The following is a 19,496-nucleotide window of genomic DNA, read 5'->3' as shown; positions in this document are numbered from 1 at the left end:
AGCATGGATGCAGAAACGGAGGTATAAGAGAGTTTGGGGAAGTCGGGTAACCACAATCTGTTTGCTGAGACTAGAGCACTAGGGTCTAATGGAAAGAGATAAAAGACAAGGAATACCAACTAGGCATCAGGCACATGGAGGATGACTCAGCAATTAGCTGTTACGGCATTCCAACACTACCCTCTTCTTAGTCATCCCTATGTCTGTGATAATTCCTAATTCATCCTCTATGCACCCCTACATGCCAAGTACCTTCCTGTCACAGAATTAAGCAGTGCCTTAGAGACTAGTTATGAATAAGAACGGGACACTAATATGTCTATAAAGCTGAGGTGAGGAAGCCTGACTCCGGAAAGGTCAAGGTTACAGAAAGACAAGCTAAAGAAATAGGATTTATTAGTGACTAGATGCAGCATCTTTCGTGGGGACCATTAGCCCTTGTCCTGGAGTGCTGATTGCGTTCATTTGAGCATCAACATGTCAGCATCTGAGCTGGAGAGGCAACATGTGCGGTCGTGAGGAGCACAGCATTGAGGTCAGATATACTGAAGGTGAGGCCAGGCAAAGCATTTCACGATTAAGTCTCATGTCTAAAATGAGGATAATAACACCTTATAAGGCCATGGTGAAGATTAAACAAGATCATGCAAGCAAACTGCTCATCTCAGAGCCTGGCAGGCAGAAAACAATCTTGGCTATAATTTTTACTGTAACTAGTAGCCATTTGTAAAGTCGATCACTTTATATAACAATAGCAAAGGTTTAAAATTTGTTATTGCAAATGTCCTTGTATATGGACTTAGCAGCATCCATTTTTGCTGTAACAAAGGAAGAAAAGCATTCAGGGAAAATTTGTCAAGGGGAAAGAATGGGGTTGTGTCTTCACTTAGTGTTCAATTTTCTTGCCTTTGAGATGTCAATCATGAGATTCTCATTCTACCAGGTATGTAGGGGTATGGATAAACTCAGTCATGGATAAGTACCTGGGCACTTACCTAGTCATTAGGGTAATAGAACACCTAGCTTTTCTATTTCTGATAATCAGCAAGTTTTTTTTTTTTTAATTGGTTCTTTTATCAAATAGGGAGTTTGCTTGTAAATAACAATCAGTGAATCAAACAGTTAAGTTAAACATTCCAACTATTGACAGGTATACAATATGACTTTAATTTCAACCATGAATTTCTTCTTATAAGGAGATGGCAAGCCTTCTCTAGCCATCCCCTAGGCCAATGGCTTCACCATATTGTCTTTATTCACCTTCTACTGTGTTTTCTTTTTCTTTGTGAGATCAGAAAGATACAGAATTTTTCTACAGCGATAGAACACATTCCTCTTATGCTACTCCATTACAAATACTCATGTGTGTCCTTTCTCTTGGTCTTTGCCTACTTTGCACACATTATGTTCTTGCCACCTGCTGCTTCGGCTCCTTTCCTGTTTTCTGTCTCTGCTTCTCTCACCACCCCACTCCTGGGGGCATCCACCTTTCGGTCAGTGGGGTAGTTCCTTCTCCTTGGAAGGAAAAGGGCTTCCTGACAGACTGTCACAGGAAAACCACTCAGAGGAAATAGACAGCCCTTCTTCTCTCCACCTTGAACATTTCTAATTTTCTTACGTTTTATTTTCTTAAGAACAGAGGAATAGCCCCCGTTTACTGTTTTAGATTTTATCCTGCCCACACTTGTAGGTAACATGAATTTCATCTCTCTGTCATCTCTTAGACTTCAGAACTAAACCTCACTCTATTCATAATGCTGTTCACCCAACAACCAAGAGTTTAGGTCACCATATCCTTCCTAATTTGGTATCTTTGCAGTGGTTTACCCCCCCACCCTGCATTTTTTAAAACTAATTCTGAAGAAAATCATGTTTCGTAGCATCACTAAAAGACTACAACTTAGGTGACAAATGGTGTTCATTTGATTAAGACTCAGAAAATGAAATTTTTGAAGACTCATGCCTGCCACTGATCACCCTGAGACCTTATGCAATGCACGCACTTTCCACAAGCCTTGGCTTCCCCATTCATAATATGTTAATATTTAAATATATGCCCTTGACAGGCCTACTGGGAGGATCCTGAGCTCATAACCGTTCAGAGACTTTGCTTCAGGGGATATGATCTCTATTACATTTTGTCTCTCTTTTAGAACACATGCTTTTTAACATTTTCTATTGCAATATAATGTCAGCCATTCAGGAAGACTTAGATTACTATAACTAAGCACCACATACCTCTTGCTTTCACAAGGCTTTTGGTATGACAGCAAAATTGTTTTGTATACAAATATTGTATAATCAGATTTACCCTGGAACAAATTCATTTTCAGAAGGAAAATGTAAACATCCCCTTTAAGATTTATTTCTCCAACTTCTAATAAACATCCAGTTAGAAAGCCTTGTGATTTTAGTCACTTAATCAATAGAACAGCCAGAAAATTACTCTGTTTCTTTCAGAAGCAACATCCCCTGGTGTCTAAGTTTTCTTCCCAAAATTGATTCTAAAACTGAGATAAACTCTGCTGAGATGCTCTGAATCAGTAGGGAGACTTGCACTTTGTGGTTAACTGTTCCAGAAATTCTATAATTCAAATTATAATCTTCTCCGAAATAATGTATGAGTGAAACCTGCTGCACTATATATACTATCTAGTGAAAAGCAACAAAAAGAAGTATATTCACTGATGCGTTTATCTTGTTATCAAACAGGAATAAAGGGTTTGGTTGGTAACGTTAACTTGTCAAATGGTTACTACACGTACTACCCCTCATTGATAAAGTGATCCTTCCTAATTTTCAAAATATAAACTGTTCCTAAATATAAACTGTGCCTAATACTTAGCGAACTTGTATATAGCGAACCTTGTAAACCTTACTGCGGCAATTAGACAAATAAAATGGATCAGAGTATAAAAAGACATTTTCAAACCGTAGAAGAAAAAACAGAAACACCATTTATAGTCAAAATTACAGCGCCTGAAACATCAGCTGTTGACGTTTTGTATGGCTCTAAGCAGGTGGTCAGACGCAGGAGGACAAGCCAAAACAGAAAAAGGAAAATAAGGAAAAAGACGTGACTAAGGAGACCCAGTGTTCAGGGCCTCAGTACTAGGAATATACATACATTGTGAAAAAAAGAAACCATTATGTTGAATGGAATACTGAAATGAACAATTGCTGAATAAAATCTATGAGAAACTCATCTGGATTTTAAAGGTACATACATCTGAGTTTCAATTTCTCTAAGAGAAACAGAAAACGAGGGGGAAATGGGTGTGTGCCTAGTCTATGAGGATTCCTTCTGCATTTTCCTTGGAAATCCACAGTATAAATCCCTAAAACTGACATCAACACCTGGAACCCAGTTAACTCTCAGTAAATGATCATCGAATAAGTGAACAAAGAGTGACAACATGTAATATTTACTGATACACATTCACCTTCCTTCATGAAATTCTTCTGACCCAACCAAAGCCTGGACAAATTGGATTTCATGAAAACCTTCATTTTGTCTGAAATTCCCTGCTTTACAGAGGAAATAATATTTATTCTTTCAGATTATTAGGGATAAAAGAACAAATTCACTCCAGTTATTTTTTTCTTCCTTTTAGAATGACAACAAAACAAAGAGCTGTAGTTTATATTTTTCTGGCTTGTATCTCTGTATCGATCCCTAAGAGTATCTGTAAAAATAATAAATTAAGGTAGAGAAATGGGTACAATTCATTACCTCAGTGACTTAATTATTTTTTAAGTATACACTATGTCCAAGGTAGCTTCAGGTCATGAAAATCCTACAGTGGCCAGATATCAGCATAAAAATTTGAGGCTGTGTTGACATAAGATATCACTATATGTATGTACATATCTCCAAACTATGTGCACTAATTTCATGGAAAAGTACAGTGGCTTGAACTGTGATTGTAAACAGTTCTAGGAGTCTATATTGCCACTCTTGCCAGACAGTTCAGTTCACCATAGATCATTCCTAAATTGGCAAGGTGTTTGCTCTTTTTTAGGATGTTCAGATAGAGAAATTTTACGCCTTTATTTATCAACCTTTTCTAAAATTCAATAACTCTATCAACTTTGCTTATATCTATATACTTCGTGAAGTGTGTTTTTAACTTCTTTGTTTTTTCCATCTCCTTTGCTATTTCCTCTGCTTCTTCCTTTTATGAGACAAAACACTCTCCTTGGGAAGCCACTTATTTATAATATAATGCTTCAATCTCACTTCTATCTACTCTTTAATTGGGTGCTTGATCCCAATCCCTTTATCCTTTCTAAAATCCAGATGGATTACAAATGTTAAAATACCTTCCTGAGTGGACTTTTCCATACCAGGAGTCCACTGTACATAAGAGAAGCAGACCAAAAAGTGATAGATTTGCATGTTAGAGCCCAGGGATCAGTTTCAAATCACAGAAAAAGTGGTCTTAGCTAAAGCCACTGAAAGAGACGTTCCTTCTTCTGATTTTCTCTATTTTAACCTGTGCTCAAAGGACATTCTCAGAATTGGGGGATGGATGGTACTGTAGTTCTAACTGCTAAATGGTCATTAATTCTCTACTTCTCTGGGCATCATGTATAAATCTGATAAGGCCTGAACCACCAGCCTTTGTGTATGTGTATGGAATATGTGTAATTTCAATTACCCAAAGGTCCACATGTGAATCTCTTAACATACTGACTTATGCTATGCCTCAACAAACTGGTTGAAACCAAAATACAAGATCTCCTAAGAAGGGGATGACTCTCTTCTCCTCTTGGTGATCTAGCCCTCCTTTCTCACAATGGTCTGAATAAACTTGATGACTTTTAAATCCATGCCAGGAATGTACCAAGGAAGCCAGACAGACAGTAATGTTCTTAGCCAGAAATCTGTACCCTTGCTGCAAAAACTCTTATTTCTCTGACTCTCTTTTATTTTAGTTCCTATTTAGATTATACAAAATTGATATTAGAAGATATTAAAGTCACAAATATGATATCATTGAATCATATCTGTGCACTTTAAAGATAATATTTTCATTTTAGAACACTATTAAGCTTTCATTAAAATGATATCAGAGTCTCCAAGACAAAAACAGAAGAACTCATGAAACCAAAATACTTTCATTAGTTCTGGGTTAACATCAAGTATTTGTTTATCATAATGCACTGAGGGGGAAAAAAAAGCCAAGGTGATGTTCTCATCAACAGTATTAGTAATGCTATTGATGCAGAATCCAATGCAACTTTGATGACCTTGAAAAGAGTTTATTATTGCCCTGAGTAATAGACTGAAGGAAGTAGGATGCTCATTTTACAGGCATCTATTAAGCTACCAAGAAAGGCTTTAAGAATACATAGGTATCCATTCTTGAATAAAAACAGTTCTCAAAAGATCATCTTTTCAGTTGAAATACTCTGCTAGTACAAGTCATCCTCATCATCACCAAAACCATCACCATCACCACACATTTAGCACATGTTACGTTCTAGCTTCTGTTCTTACTCAAAGACGCAGATACTATAATTATGCACATTTTACAATTGAGGAAACTGAGGGTTAAAGTAAATTGTCCACAGACATAAAACTCATTAGTGGTATAGAAAGGGTTGAACCCAGCCTATCTTTGTAATATTCAATGTTTATTTAGGAAGCATCCTACTATCACAGTCAAATCTGCCTATTATTGATACTATGAATAAACTTACATGTGAGGTATTTTATATGTCACAAGAAATATAAAACATTCCAAAGAGAAACAAAATTATGTGTTATCTTTTAAAATTCAGGTTTTGGTAAAAGTTGAAGTACACCATAATCATTCCATAAAGAAATACAAAGTCTCAGGTGTGATGTTGATAGTTGGATAAAGAATAATACATTATTGGATATAAGATTCTGCTTTGTGATTTTTTTCCATCTTCACTAAAACTCTACTAAGAGAAGTAGTATGATCAGGCTGACAGCAATGGTGATCCAAATCTTGGAACGGATACCAGAGAGGTTCTACAGTTTCCTTTGCAGAGACTTAATAATGAAGAAGTCAGCCTCCTGGTTGACCTGAGGAGGTAAGTGTTTCTGAGTTAAAGGGATAAGCTCAACAAGTCAGCTCTGGGATTTCTAGATGAAGCAGGCCTAAAGATGATGTCACTTATTCTGGTACCACAGACAGGGAAGACAGAGAAAAAGAGAAGAAAACCAGAAGTCTAGTGTAATAAATTTTAATGCCTAAATTAAGCAAGAACCACCCACACCCTGTTGACTTTGCCAAAACACTGGCATTGAGTCTGCCTGGAAACCCAAAGCAGAGAAGCAAAGGCAAAAAGCAAAAAACAGGTGCAAGGCAGAGGAAGTGCGAGAGAAGGAATATTTAGTAAACACTAGTAGTTTTCAGAGGTATGATTTGGAGATATAGAACATCCTTGTGATGTTATTTTCTTGCAGCTCTTATATTACTGTGCATCTCTATGATTCAAAGATAACAGAGTCTGTGGGAAGTGGACAAGATTATAAAAGCTGTTCTCAGACACAAATGACTACATTGTGGCACTTCCCTGTCTTAAGGTCAGTATATTTTTGTATGTCAAAGAAGGAAAACATTAATCTTATCACAGGTAAGTTAGTAAGGCTTCAAGTTCAAAGTAACTGGGGGGAGCTCTACATATACCTAAATAGTCAGGCATATACACAAAACTCACGATTTCCTCACAACTTTCATGTGATATATGCCCTCCTTTCCAGAAAGATTGAGAGAATGGCCACACACAGAGGAATTAGCCTTTGAGAGAGAAAGACTGGAAAAAAGCGGGAAACTGACATTCATTAATTTGTGTTCACTATATTCATTCATACTATACTCATTTAATCAATATGAGGTCACTGTATTCATTCATACAGCACACAGCTTAAAAGGGATGGGATGAAGGAGGGGCTAGGAAATCATAGGGCAGAGTCACAATCAGACAAGGTTCAAGACGACAAACCATTTTACAGACTTTCATTTGAGCAAACACCCACGAGATCAACAAGAAGTTCATACCTGTTTTCAGAACTGCATGCCTCTTAGGTACTGCCAGCCTCATGGAACTGGAACCATAGGAATGAGTGATTTCCTCCAGAAATTCCCAGAAAGCAGCCCTGTTTTCTTTAGCTGTGCTCCAGGTCACCCTGGAGTTCAATCCACCATGATGACTGCCAACTCTGTTGCTCTTTCGCAGTTTTAAAGTCAGTTCTAAATCGGAAATTTCCTTACTACTTATTTTGAAATATCCCTGGCAGATGAATCAAACACAGCATATCCCCAATTCAACCAAAGACTTTGATTGGCACAGTCTCTAATAAATGTTTGGTGATAACAGCCTGAGAAGAGTTTATGGTGTGGTACCTTGCAGGATTTGGAGAGCAGGGGTAGTAATATTTGGAATGAGTAATGATAAGTATATCATAGATATTATGGGGAAAGACAAAGTACTGGAAAAGAGAAAGTAAGAAAGGGAGAAAGGCAGAGAACCTGATTAGAAAATTGTTTCTGCTTCTTGGAAACCCTTGTCATGGAGCTGTGTCAGTTACTGACAGAAGGGCCAGCCAAGAAAGCCAAAAGGAAAAAGGCTTTTGTCTTGTGATCACTGCCCTCTATCATGTCCAGTTATTTTCTCCTCACACTGGAAGATGGTCCTTCTTCATGTTCTTCTTGCCATTAAAAAGACAGTCACACAAACCCTTGGAAATAGCCATTTCCCTGAACGAACAATATTTTGAGGCAGATGAACAGGAAAAAAAAAAAAAAAACAGATGATGTCATTCAGTATGTTACCTGACTGACTTTTCACAGAACAGGCATTCTAAAAAAGAATTAACTGGAAAAATTCATGAACTTATATACAAACTTAAAGTTTAATTCACTATGTCCCTTCAAGAGAAAAAAGTTTTGTGTTGCAACTTGAGCAATTACACCCTATGACAGCTACTGAAATGCCAGCTGGAGCTCAGGAGTAAGTGGAAAGTCCTTCCCTCTCACACTCAGGCTGCAAATCAATCTTACTTCTTGTACTCTTCCAGTGAAAAACTGTGTAAGAGGCAGGATCCGCACAACTTGAGATTACAGAAACAACTTGAGATTCTATAACAGGTTGAACTATGAACTCTGATAGGTATGTGAGAAGAGGGGTTTAGAAGTGCTAGTCACCTGTACCTGTTTTATCTCCTAATTTAGTTGTATAGTCTTCTCAAACTTTTCTACCCAAGTGCCAATAATGGTGGGAATGGAATAGAGAAGATACACAACAAAAATGATAGGACTTCGAATTCTTATGTTTTTTTCTTAAAACATAAGAATAAGATTTATCTATTAAATAAGATTCATGTTTATTTGTGTTCTTCTGCATCATATATCACTTTGCTTTCAACTCAAGTTTTTATTCCAAATCAACAATTAACTTCAAGAAAATGTATCACATATACTTTGTGACTCTACAGTATCCTGGGTACACATCTATACACCTCAGCATTAAAGGACTTAGATTAGTTTGAAGAGCTTGTGTTTTGTTTTGTTTTGTTTTGTTTCTATTCAACCCCTGTGCAACTAGTGGGCACTATGTATTCTTTCTCTGATGCTTTCACCAAAACTAACTTCCTTAGTATGTTAAAGATTTATCACGAGAATTCAAAATTGATTTTTCAAAATCCATGCTTGGCTTTTTACCTAAATATTGATTTAAGCCAGTTATATTCTTTCTATGCTGTGATCGAAGTCGGGAACGCATCTTTGCCGTGTGCATTTCCTCTCGATGCTGCTTTTGCTGGCTCTGAATAGAAAATCTTTTATCAGGCTTAGAAAATCTGCTGGCATCTGTGCCCTGGATAAGAATCACTGCATTCCCAGGAGAAAGAATTTGGGAACTTGTCTTATGATGACTCTCCATGGCTGATCAGATGGAATATATGGAATTAAATGTAAGATAAAGTATGGATAGAACACAAAAAGCAGGCCCTGATACCCTGATCAAATAACTCCCTCAGTTCTCTGTTCTGCAAATAAGTCTCTGAAGCCAGAAGGTGCCAGCTTCAACTTTGGAAGACGTTCTCCACCTTCATGCTCAGCTTTCATCTTATTTCCTTCTGGAAACTAATGCAAAAGAAAAAGTTTTCTATAGATATGCTCTATTTTTTTAAGAAGCCAGACACAGATGACTACATGTTATATGATTCCATTTATGCAAAATGCCCAGAAAAGGCAGGTTTATAGAGACAAAAGCAGACCAACAGCTGTCTAGGAGTATGGGCAGGAGAGGGATTAACTGCAAAAGGACATAAGAGAAATTTGGGGAGTGTTGGAAATGTTCTAAAATGTGAATATGGTGATATCTGGACAACCCTAGAAATTTAATAAAAATCACTGAACTGTAGGCTTACAATGGATGAACTCTGTGGTATGGAAATTATATATCAATAAAGCTGCTTAAAGAAAGAGAAAATGCCAGTCTTCGGAGAAAAAGGATGTTTCAATTAGACTTGTAATGATCTAAATATCATGAGAAATTTCTGGCTAATTAGAAATATTTAAACACAGCAATATAGGACATTGCTTAAATTAACTGAAAGTGATGCCAGGACAAGCAGAAAGCGCTGTACTTTAGGAAGTTGTTGTTTATATCAATTTTTTACATTTCTTTTTGTTGTTGCTGTTCATTTATATGGAACATTTGCCACCCAGAAGTGGATTTGGGCTTCATTAGTTTGTCATCCTGATAACGTATCTCCCAAGAAAGAAGGTTAAACCAGCTAACACCTTTAAAATTTTTAGAAGGATGGGACAAACAAGTAAATGAAATGTAAGAGGCTATCTCCTTTTCTGAGTTTGTCCCTACAGAAAGACCCTAGCAAGGAAAGCAGCAAAAAATCAGGAGATAATACTGCGAATCATGTGTGTTAGATGCTCAATCAATCCAGTTTTGTCTTCCTGGTCCACAGGAAGACTGTATTTCCCAGTTTCCTCTGAGTTTAAGATGGAACCATGTCTGACAAAATATAAGCGGAAGCTATATATGGCATTTTCAGGCAAGGCAATAAAACATATTGCATAACTATCCAAGCTCTCTCTCTCTTCCCTATGGATAGAACGAGAGGTGAAAAACTCCAAGGTTGTTGAACCCAACTCATGGAAGAATCTTAGTTGCCTGAATTACTTCTTTGAAGAGAGCCGACCAGGAGCGCTGCTCAACTGGCATTGGACTTTGCCCGAACAAGAAAGAAACCTTTTTTGTTGAGCCATTGAAATGCTGGGATTGTCTGTTGTAGCTTATCACCCTAACCAATTATCCTAGTTGCTTAATTGTTATTTAATTGCCTTAACTAATATGACACACTATAGAGCTCAAAGTATATTTCTTCCTTTCTTCCTTTTATCACCTAGTTCTACTCTTTCCCTCATGCCCATCTTTCCTCTTTCTCCTCCTATTGCCCTACTCCAGCTAATGTGCACTTCTGAGACAGAGGAAGAAATGCGTGAGTAGTATTCAGCCTGTTCCTCCTTAAGACCCTTCTTCAAGAAGTGGAATATTTGAATGGAATAAGGTAAAAATAGTAGTCTGCCATTCTTTATTCAGAAGAGCTAGAATGTATCTCAAGTCTTTGGTTAAAATGTTGCATTATTACCAAGAGCAATGCTTTGCCCACCCTCCTTAGGGGGAAAAAAAAAAAAAACCTACAGCGATAAATGCCAAGAAACAAATGTCAGAGTTGGCAGCCACCTTGTGGGTCATGAACTTTGCTTTCATTTTCTGAAGCTTTTGGTAGTGGAGAAGTGCATTCTGGTTGCTCTAATGCTTTTTGTCCACCCCTGAGAGTTATTTTCCCGAAACAACAAATTACCATTTCAATTCATTTTCAAAGTCATTATCCAGGTACCCTTTCCTCCTTTTCCGCATATAGAACAAATGCAAGGAAAGAAGAGAGGACCTGCCGCAATTCCGAAACCACACCCTGGGCCACACTCAGCCCAAACCATCACCCCAGCCCTTCAGCTTGTCAACCCCAGTTCCCCCCAACTCCACTGTCAAAAAATAAAATAATTCAAATAAAAAACAGCTCATAAAACAGTAAACAAAATAAAGTCAGTTTTCTTTTTTTTTTTTAAAGAACAAAATGAAACTTGAGGGAAAACTTACTGGAGTTACAGTTTATCCTGATACAGTCTAGATGGGGAAAAATAAATGAAAGATGAAATTGCATCCTTCAAGGTAACAGCTGCAGACATCCAAAAACAATCAGTCCACCCTTCCGGGGACAGACACACGCAAGAAATGTGGCCATTTTATATATATATATACAGTATGCACGAGTTTAAGGGTGGGTGTATATGTACAGTATATTGTTTAGTAAAGTTGGATACATATATATATACACACACACACATATATATATACACGTATGTATAGAGATATATACTGGTATACATATATATCCACAATAGACACCGAGTAGGCTTCTTTTTTTTTTTTCTTTCAAAAATCCTATTCACTTATATAAAGTATTTCAAAACTGGACTTTGAAATATTAATTTTGTTAAACTTGGAAAATACTGCAAAAATTTCCCCACCAAATGTAGGTTTTAGTTTGTTTCTCTCTACAACTGGTTTTTCTTAAAATTTATCTTTAAAAGTACCATCAAGACAATTTTTGTTTTAGTATTTCAAAGATATATCACCAGTCTGACATATCGTATCATTTTAACAAATCTGTCCATGAAGTTTCTCAGTGCAGTATTTAACCCTTTCTCTTTTTCTAAAACCAAACTCCCTCCACCCTCTCTCCTCAGGTCAGGCCCCAAATGCTATAGAAATTTATGCAGGCAGATTTGCCGTTATCCTCAGAGGTAAGGAAAGGGTTACCACCACCTGGTCATTTTCTGTCATAAAATGGCCACTTGCAAACAGCTAACCGCACAAACACCCATCCCAGATTTTAGAGAGGCGGGCTCGGGTGCTGGCTAAAAGGAGTTGTATGATGTTATCATAATTGATTGGGGTCTTTGCTGTAGTTTCAAAGGCCCCCAGACCAACGCCCTCATGAAGCCCATCTCCGTCTTCCTGCCTGAATGCTCAGACTGAATCAAGCGCCCACAGCATTTGAGGAGAAGGCGAGACAGGCACATGGGGAGGAGGTCTTGGGCACCTTTGACATCCTACCTATTTCCCTCTGTGATCCTGCATCTTGAAGAAAGAAAATTCTTTTTTTTTTTAATGGGAAAGAGAGGGAATAAAGGGTGGCTAATTTTCTTGTGCTGGTCACCAGACAAGGTATTTTGTGTCAGAGATCAGAGTATCTATCCTTTTATTAATATCTGTTTGGAGTCAGGGACACACAGCATAAAAGGTATAGAGCAGAGTCAATGGGTGTTAGTAGGGGTTGGGAAGAATGGTCAGAGAAATGTCTCAGGTTAACTGTTACCAGGCTTCCCAGTTGAACCTAAGTTTGGTTTTCAATTGTGGGAATTCCTATAAGAATTTGTTTAAAGCCAGACATTAAAAGGTAGAAGTAAAATGATAAAGAAAAGGAGAAAATTACAGGAAAAAAATACAGTTAGAAACTGTGCTTTTCTTCTAGTTAAGGTTAACCCAATAGTTTTGGAGAACTTGTGGAAGATAATGCCACGATTTGAATTTCCTAAAGTAAACCATTTTAAGCAAGTGAGAAAGAAACCAGTGGCAAATGACAGGGCAGAATGAAACTACGTGAATCCAGATAGGAGCAATTTATAACACCCAAGCATTCTGAGGAAGGGGGCAGGAAGCTTATTTGTTCCCCAGAAGAACATCTCTTGAGAAAAATCTGGGTTTGGTTTCGTGCGGTTAGGTTTGTCATGTGTCGTCAACCGCAACAGAAAAGTGGGAGCAAACAGCCCTGGAGCAACTGGTACGATCACCGGACAGAGGAGGCCATGCCCCTGGTGAGGACTGGGGAAGGGGAGGGCAGGGAGGGAGGAAGAAGTGGGGCCTCAGCTGCCGGTTTGCCTACCATCACCCGAGGCTGGAGAAATGCCCCTCACTGATGGATTCAAGAAAGAGGGGAAGCAGACGTATGCGCGTGCTTCAGAGAAGGAAGGGAAAGAGTGAGCCTAAAGCAACAACCCCAAGAACTTTAAACAAGAAGTGGTTTTCTGCCTTGGTTTCTGTGCTGCTGAGGATTTATTCTTAGTCAAGGACCTGGTCTAGGCAGAGGTGCTGGGTTGGGCTTGTCCTTCTGGGTTCACTCAAGTGATTCCATGAACTGAATGGTGTCTTTAAAACAATGTGAGGACTTGCAGCTTTCAAGACAGCAGACAATTGGGTATGTTAAGTCAAGAAGTGAAAAATTATTTTGCTACTTTACTTGAAGAATAAGTTTGAGGAGAAAAATCTACCCCAGTTCCTTGTTCACAGGGTCTGAGAGGGTGGTCTTGATAGTGATGATGTATTTTTTTTGTGTGTGTGTGGTACATGGGCCTCTCACTGTTGTGGCCTCTCCCGTTGCGGAGCACAGGCTCCAGGTGCACAGGCTCAGCGGCTGTGGCTCACGGGCCCAGCCACTCCGCAGCATGTGGGATCCTCCCAGACCAGGGCACGAACCCGTGTCCCCTGCACTGGCAGGCGGACTCTCAACCACCGCACCACCAGGGAAGCCCGATGTATTGTTTTTTAATGAAAAAATGAATCAGAAGAACTGACCTGGGAGGGCAATTTCCTTTAGATCTCCAGTAGCAGCCGAAGTCCTCTCTCTGCCTGAGCCTTGGCATGGTATTTGAGGGATGTGGGCATGTGTGTGTGTGCTGTTCATTCTGTTTCAGTTGTTTCATTTAATTTTAGTAAATAAGGAGAAATTATTATTTTCTATATTGATGAGCTTCAGGTTGAGCACGGAAGAGGTGAATGTTTCTAGGTGTTTTATGTCTTCAGTGATGCATACAGTAAACAGTAGTCTGCAAGTCCATGTTTCCAGAGAGAGAACATCTGGAGAATCTGAATGCAATTAACCAAGCTGCATGGCACTGCCTACAAGCCTCCACCACTGAAGAAGGGCTGCCTGCCTTCTGCTGAGGATTCTTACAGGCCCATGAATGAGGCTGTACCAATACTGATTGACTTTTCTGCTGTACGGCTCAATTCAAACCAAGCACTAAGAAAAAGATGCCTTCCGTGCATGTTTAAAAGGTGACCATCGTGAAAGCAGTTAGAAGTCATTAAGTCTGTCACATCACTGATCCACAGTATTGATCTGTGGAGGTCACGGATAACCCATGATGACTGAGTAGTTTAGAAACATGGGGAGTCCCACCTCTGTGACCTACTTTCTTTGTTTCACATCTATCAAGCAATCATAAAAAAACTATTGACTTATCTCAGAAAGTTACTGTGAGATTAAGGTTTTCAAAATATTTAAAAATACTATAATAGTAAAAATTATTATTATATCTTTTAATACTAAGAGATAAAAATATGATTGGTCAATGGCCAACCTCAAAGCTTTTAAAAACGTGCTGTGTGTAGCTGGACATTGCTCATGGCTGCTGTTGCCACGGCTGGCTATCTTCAGAAAGCAAGGCCCTTGGAAAAGCCTAGTCCCCTTGATATTTAAGAGACACGTTCCATCAGAAAAATACAGACATTTATATCATGACCTTCTATGTGTGAACAATTTGAAATAAACTGGAATATCATTCGTGCCTGTGCTAGAAAAGAGACACAACTTAAATGGAGGGAGGGATCCTTTGAAATTAGTTTTGGGGATTGTGTACGTAAATGCACACCCTGCTTGGAGATATTTTCTACTATAATGAAAAAAAGGGTAATATGAATTCATGACACGGAGAAAAAAAGCATTTATGAAGGGCTATATTCTAGGGAGGGGGGTAGGAGAACCTTCAAACAAAGCATGAATATGAAGAGTTGTGCACACATGTCCAAGGAATTTAAGTTCAGTTTTCTGTGTTAGGTTTGAAAGAAAGTAAATTCAAACCAGTAATTGTGGTGAACCATACCCTTCAGGGAAAAAAGAAGTGACCACTGTTTCTAGAGAAGCACAGCGCTCTTTCGCCTAAGATGCCTCAACTTAGGAGAGCTACACTGACCATGTGCAGAAAGGAGTCAGGAGGCAAAAGCAGAGTCTTTTAAAAAAGCACACCTTGGGGCTCCCTGGTGGCGCAGTGGTTGAGAGTCCGCCTGCTGATGCAGGGGACTCAGGTTCGTGCCCCGGTCTGGGAAGATCCCACATGCCGCGGAGCGGCTGGGCCCGTGAGCCAAGGCCACTGAACCTACGCGTCCGGAGCCTCTGCTCCGCAACAGGAGAGGCCACAGCAGTGAGAGGCCCGCGTACCGGAAAAAAAACCAACAACAAAAAAAAAACACGCCTCCCAGATTTTCGTGACAGTTTAAAATGCAAAAATAATGATTCTAGGAATACACCTGGGATCTATGACTGTGTGTATGTGTGTGTGTGTGAGAGAGAGAGAGACAGAGAGGGAGAGAGAAAGAGACAGAGAGAACCTGTTCATCTCTTTCTTCATCCCCTTTTATCTCCCTCCACCTCCATTTTTCCTTCTAAGATGTGAGACCTGTCATAGTTGGCCTTCTAATCTTACAAAACAACATCTAAAAAGGAAAAAAAAAAAAAGTTGTCTGTTTAAAGGCAATGTGCATTTCCCCAGGACCCCACGGGGCTGAATATTCCTTATATCTCTGGCTCTCTCTTACCTTGAAATAGAGAGTTAAAAACTGACCCTATCTTCTTTTCTGTGAGCTAGTTAGGAGGTCACATTTGTTTTCATTTTAGTTGTGGGAGGTTTTTTTTTAATTTTTATTTCTTCTGTTGTTTTTCAGAGAACTTGACAGTAGGCTACTGGTGGTGGTTTCAGGTATGCACTCTGGTTGGTTGGTTTCAGGTGGGCAGGATGGTGTAGGGAGGGGAAGGTGAGGAGGACAGGGGAATGCCAGTCCCTGCAGGCTGCTCAGTACACTCTGTTCTCAAGGCTGTTTGCTATGCGGGCCGCAGGCTTTGGGCCTTTGAAGGGTTGAATACCATCTTTTGATTTACCATGGCTGATGGTGGGGAGGATTGGAAACTCAAGAACACCCACAAAGATCTAGCAAAGGAGAAAAACAAAACCCAAAATAACCAAACACACACATACGCAAACCAAAGAAAAACCAAGAGACACACTGACAACAGAAATCAAATATGCTTGGAAAAGAAAAAGGGCGTAGTGTTGTAAAAGCTGCAACTTGGGGAAAAAAAAAAGAGACACACAACTAAACAAGCCACTGCTCAAAACAGTCTTCTGTGTCCTAGAGATTTTTAGGATTGTCGTATAGGCATTTTTCAAGAGTGACCAGTTGACCTGACGGCAGATAAGACTGGTATTGATTTCCCACCTTCCCACCAGGCCATCTAGGGTTGTGTATCGTCCTGCATCTGATACATTTGTCCATCATGTCTTCTCCATGCCTCTGACAAACCATTCCACTGACATCTTTATGAAGGAGTTGTGTATCTAAACATATCCTACATAGCCAAACAAATCAGAGGCTTAGATAGTTTGAGCGCAGCTGTATCACAATCCTGTCAACACAGGGCACTGACTTTCTACTGAGTAGAATCAGCAGAAATAGAGATTGCTTTTTTTCCTTCCAAAAACCAAGAGGTCCTCACTCTCCATAGAAGATTGATTAGAATCCAGCCAAGAAGGTCAGCAGCCTGAGAGGATGTGAGGCCATAAAAGAGGGATTTCCAAAGTACCATTGTAGGTAATTACAGTAGAAGAACAGGTCCTCTCTCAGTCAAGCTACAAATTTGAAACTGTCATAATTTCTCAACGCTAAGGAAAAATGCATATGTGTTATATAAGAACAGAGTAACTGGTAACAGTGTGACTTAATAATTTTTATCAAAAGGGCCGTCTAGTGAGGGTAGGAATGTCAGGAAGGAAGAAGGGACACATACCAAGAGCCACACCATCCTTCCATGTGTCAGAGACTCTAAACTGATAGAATTTTTCCCCGATGGGACAACAGAAGTAATGTGACTTGTGCTCCCCACTAGGAGAGAGTAAATATAAGGAGATACTAGTGTCATCAAGGCCACCAGAATTTCCCATGGGAACAGTCCTTGCGGAACTTCAAACAATGCATTTCTCATCCCACTCACATGGCTTCGTTCTCTCAAACACCACCCTCCCATTTTGCTTCCATCTCATGCCCTGTCCCTGTCCTCTGCTTTGACTGTTTTGAGTGGTGACCAAGGAGTTGGACTTAATGGGAATGTGCTTGATCAAAAGATGGACCAAAGTAGCGTGTTTTACACAAAGCTAAACGATTCAAAAAACCAAGAAAGGAAACTTAGAAAACAAATCTTCTAGTAAAGAAACCACCACTGTCAGAAACCAGAAATTGACATCAAAACCTCATGCAGAAACAAGAAGGTGTTTGTTGCTGTTGGGATTTATCCTTGGCCTATTAAACAAGAGGTGAGCAGCTTAATTTCAAGAAACAAACAAAGAATTCAATCAAACCAATGAAAATCAGAAAAGAAAGGGAAGACAAGCCCAAACAGAGTGGCAGAGGGTACTTCATACGATACCTAAGTTAACCATGAGCTTCACGCGCCCCCCATCCAGCTCCAAGCGCAGGGTGTCGGCAGAGTCCCTGGAGGTAGTGGCCACCAGCAGCCCATAAGCTCGCTGGGACATGAAGCGGAAGGACACGTCCTCTGCCTCGGTGTGCATGACCATGGGCATGATGATCTTCATGTACATGCTGCCGTCGTAGCTCAGGATGGACGCCTCTGCAGAGAAGAAAGAGGGTACGGTCAGGATGAAGGATGCCAGAGTCTGCCTTTGCTTCCAGGGTAAGCAGAGTAGAAGGAGAGGGCACCAAATTAGTAGACAGGTGGCTTGTGCTTGCTAGACCTCCACTACCGCTTTTAAGCTGTATGCAGAACCCTTAAACTCTGAGGTTCTATTTCCTCATTTGTAAAAGGCATCTGATGGCACTGGTCCCTGCCCTACCATGCTCACTGACTTGTCAATGGTACCACATGAAATAATGGATGTGAAGGCACTTTGCAAAAGTGAAAATGCCCTCACAAATGGTAGTAATTCTGTATGCTGTAGACACGACAAAGCAAAACAAGACACTAAACAAAACTTGAGTCCTGTAAATATTTCATGAAGAACAGGAGGGAAGCAGCAGTTTATAATCACCACAGCGAACAAATACATACTTGCCAGAGTGCTGCTAGAAAAAGAAAAGAGCAGCAGCACAGCCAGGCCTCGTAGAAGTTTGCTTGGCCCGTTCAAAGAAGATTGATGGAGCCAGGGCCAGAACACCAACAACAAAAGCTAAGCACACCTTCAGGAACCAGACATTTTACTTTTATTCAAATAGCACTTTTATAGGAAAGGAAGAAGCTCACTTTTATTTGAAACCTTCTCTAGTCCAAACACTTTGGTTATGAGCCCTCCACCCCCTCCAATATGTTATCTCATTTAATGCCACAACGTGGGTCTACCATTCCTACTTTCGAACAGAAAACCAAGGGTCTTAGGGGGAGTAGGTTATCATCCCTAAGTCACACAGTCTGGACTTTTTTTTTTTTTTTTTTGCGGTACGCGGGCCTTTCACTGCTGTGGCCTCTCCCGTTGTGGAGCACAGGCTCCAGACGAGCAGGCTCAGCGGCCATGGCTCACGGGCCCAGCCACTCCGCGGCATGTGGGATCTTCCCGGACCGGGGCACGAACCCGTGTCCCCTGCATCGGCAGGTGGACTCTCAACCACTGCGCCACCAGGGAAGCCCCACAGTCTGGATTTTAACCCGGTATATCCAATACCAAGTCCAGGGCCTGTTCTGTAGCACCATGTGGCTCAAAACGTGAATTTGTTTAATCATTTGTTTCGCAAATATTTTAGAGAACACAGGAAGAGAATATCACTCACATTCCTAGGAAGCCAACTGCCACTGAACTCAGCACCTGGCACTGAAAAGGTACTTACTAAATATTTGCTACATTCCAATATGCACTATGGAGGGTACAAAGGTGAAGCAGACAACATCCCCTATCCTGAAGGGAGACTAAGCACACACAAATAACTACTAGAATATAAACATGGCTAAATGACCCAGCAAAGATATATTGATAAAGCCAGGAGCATTCAGAAGAGAGAGGCTATAGCATGCAGGTGAGTAGAATTGATGTGGTAAAGTCTGAAGCTGGTCTCGATAGATGGGTGGGGTTTTTAATGAAAGAAGTGATGGCATCAGATTTCACAGGTAGATAAAACAGTATCTCTATACACAAAAAGGAAAGAAGAGGGGTATGCTCAGATAATAACAAACTTCAATTTAACAGAAGCGTCAAGCATATTTTAAGAATAATTATACAAAGGTGTTTTGAGATTAGAATAAAATCAATGGACTGTGGTAGATACTGGGAAGTAAATGAATAGTTTTAGATTATCAGGTACCACAATAT

At 39.8% G+C, this 19,496-nt stretch overlaps 1 protein-coding gene across 18 annotated transcripts in view; it reads right to left on the bottom strand.

The window, feature by feature from the left end:
- The window catches only part of NRXN3 (neurexin 3), a 1,686,346-nt gene that overhangs the window by 1,027,800 nt on the left and 639,050 nt on the right, over nucleotides 1-19,496 (bottom strand). For 11 of the 18 annotated variants that reach the window (XR_003435587.1, XR_003435591.1, XR_003435588.1 and 8 more), the window contains 2 exons: nucleotides 17,606-17,809; nucleotides 11,164-11,190 (listed from right to left, as the gene is read on the bottom strand). Coding sequence is in view for 14 of the 18 variants with exons in the window: in XM_027120199.1 (XP_026976000.1) it covers nucleotides 11,164-11,190; nucleotides 17,606-17,809 (231 nt within the window). In the remaining 4 variants the exon portion in view is untranslated. The remainder of the gene's footprint in view (nucleotides 1-11,163; nucleotides 11,191-17,605; nucleotides 17,810-19,496) is intronic. The other 7 variants (XR_003435589.1, XM_027120202.1, XM_027120195.1 and 4 more) reach the window with 1 other exon arrangement.

This window comes from Aethalodelphis obliquidens, unplaced genomic scaffold, assembly GCF_003676395.1.
Source record: "Aethalodelphis obliquidens isolate GAN/ISIS:26980383/991018 unplaced genomic scaffold, ASM367639v1 scaffold21, whole genome shotgun sequence".
Lineage (NCBI taxonomy): Eukaryota > Metazoa > Chordata > Mammalia > Artiodactyla > Delphinidae > Aethalodelphis > Aethalodelphis obliquidens.
This window is presented reverse-complemented; position numbering and strand designations above follow the sequence as displayed.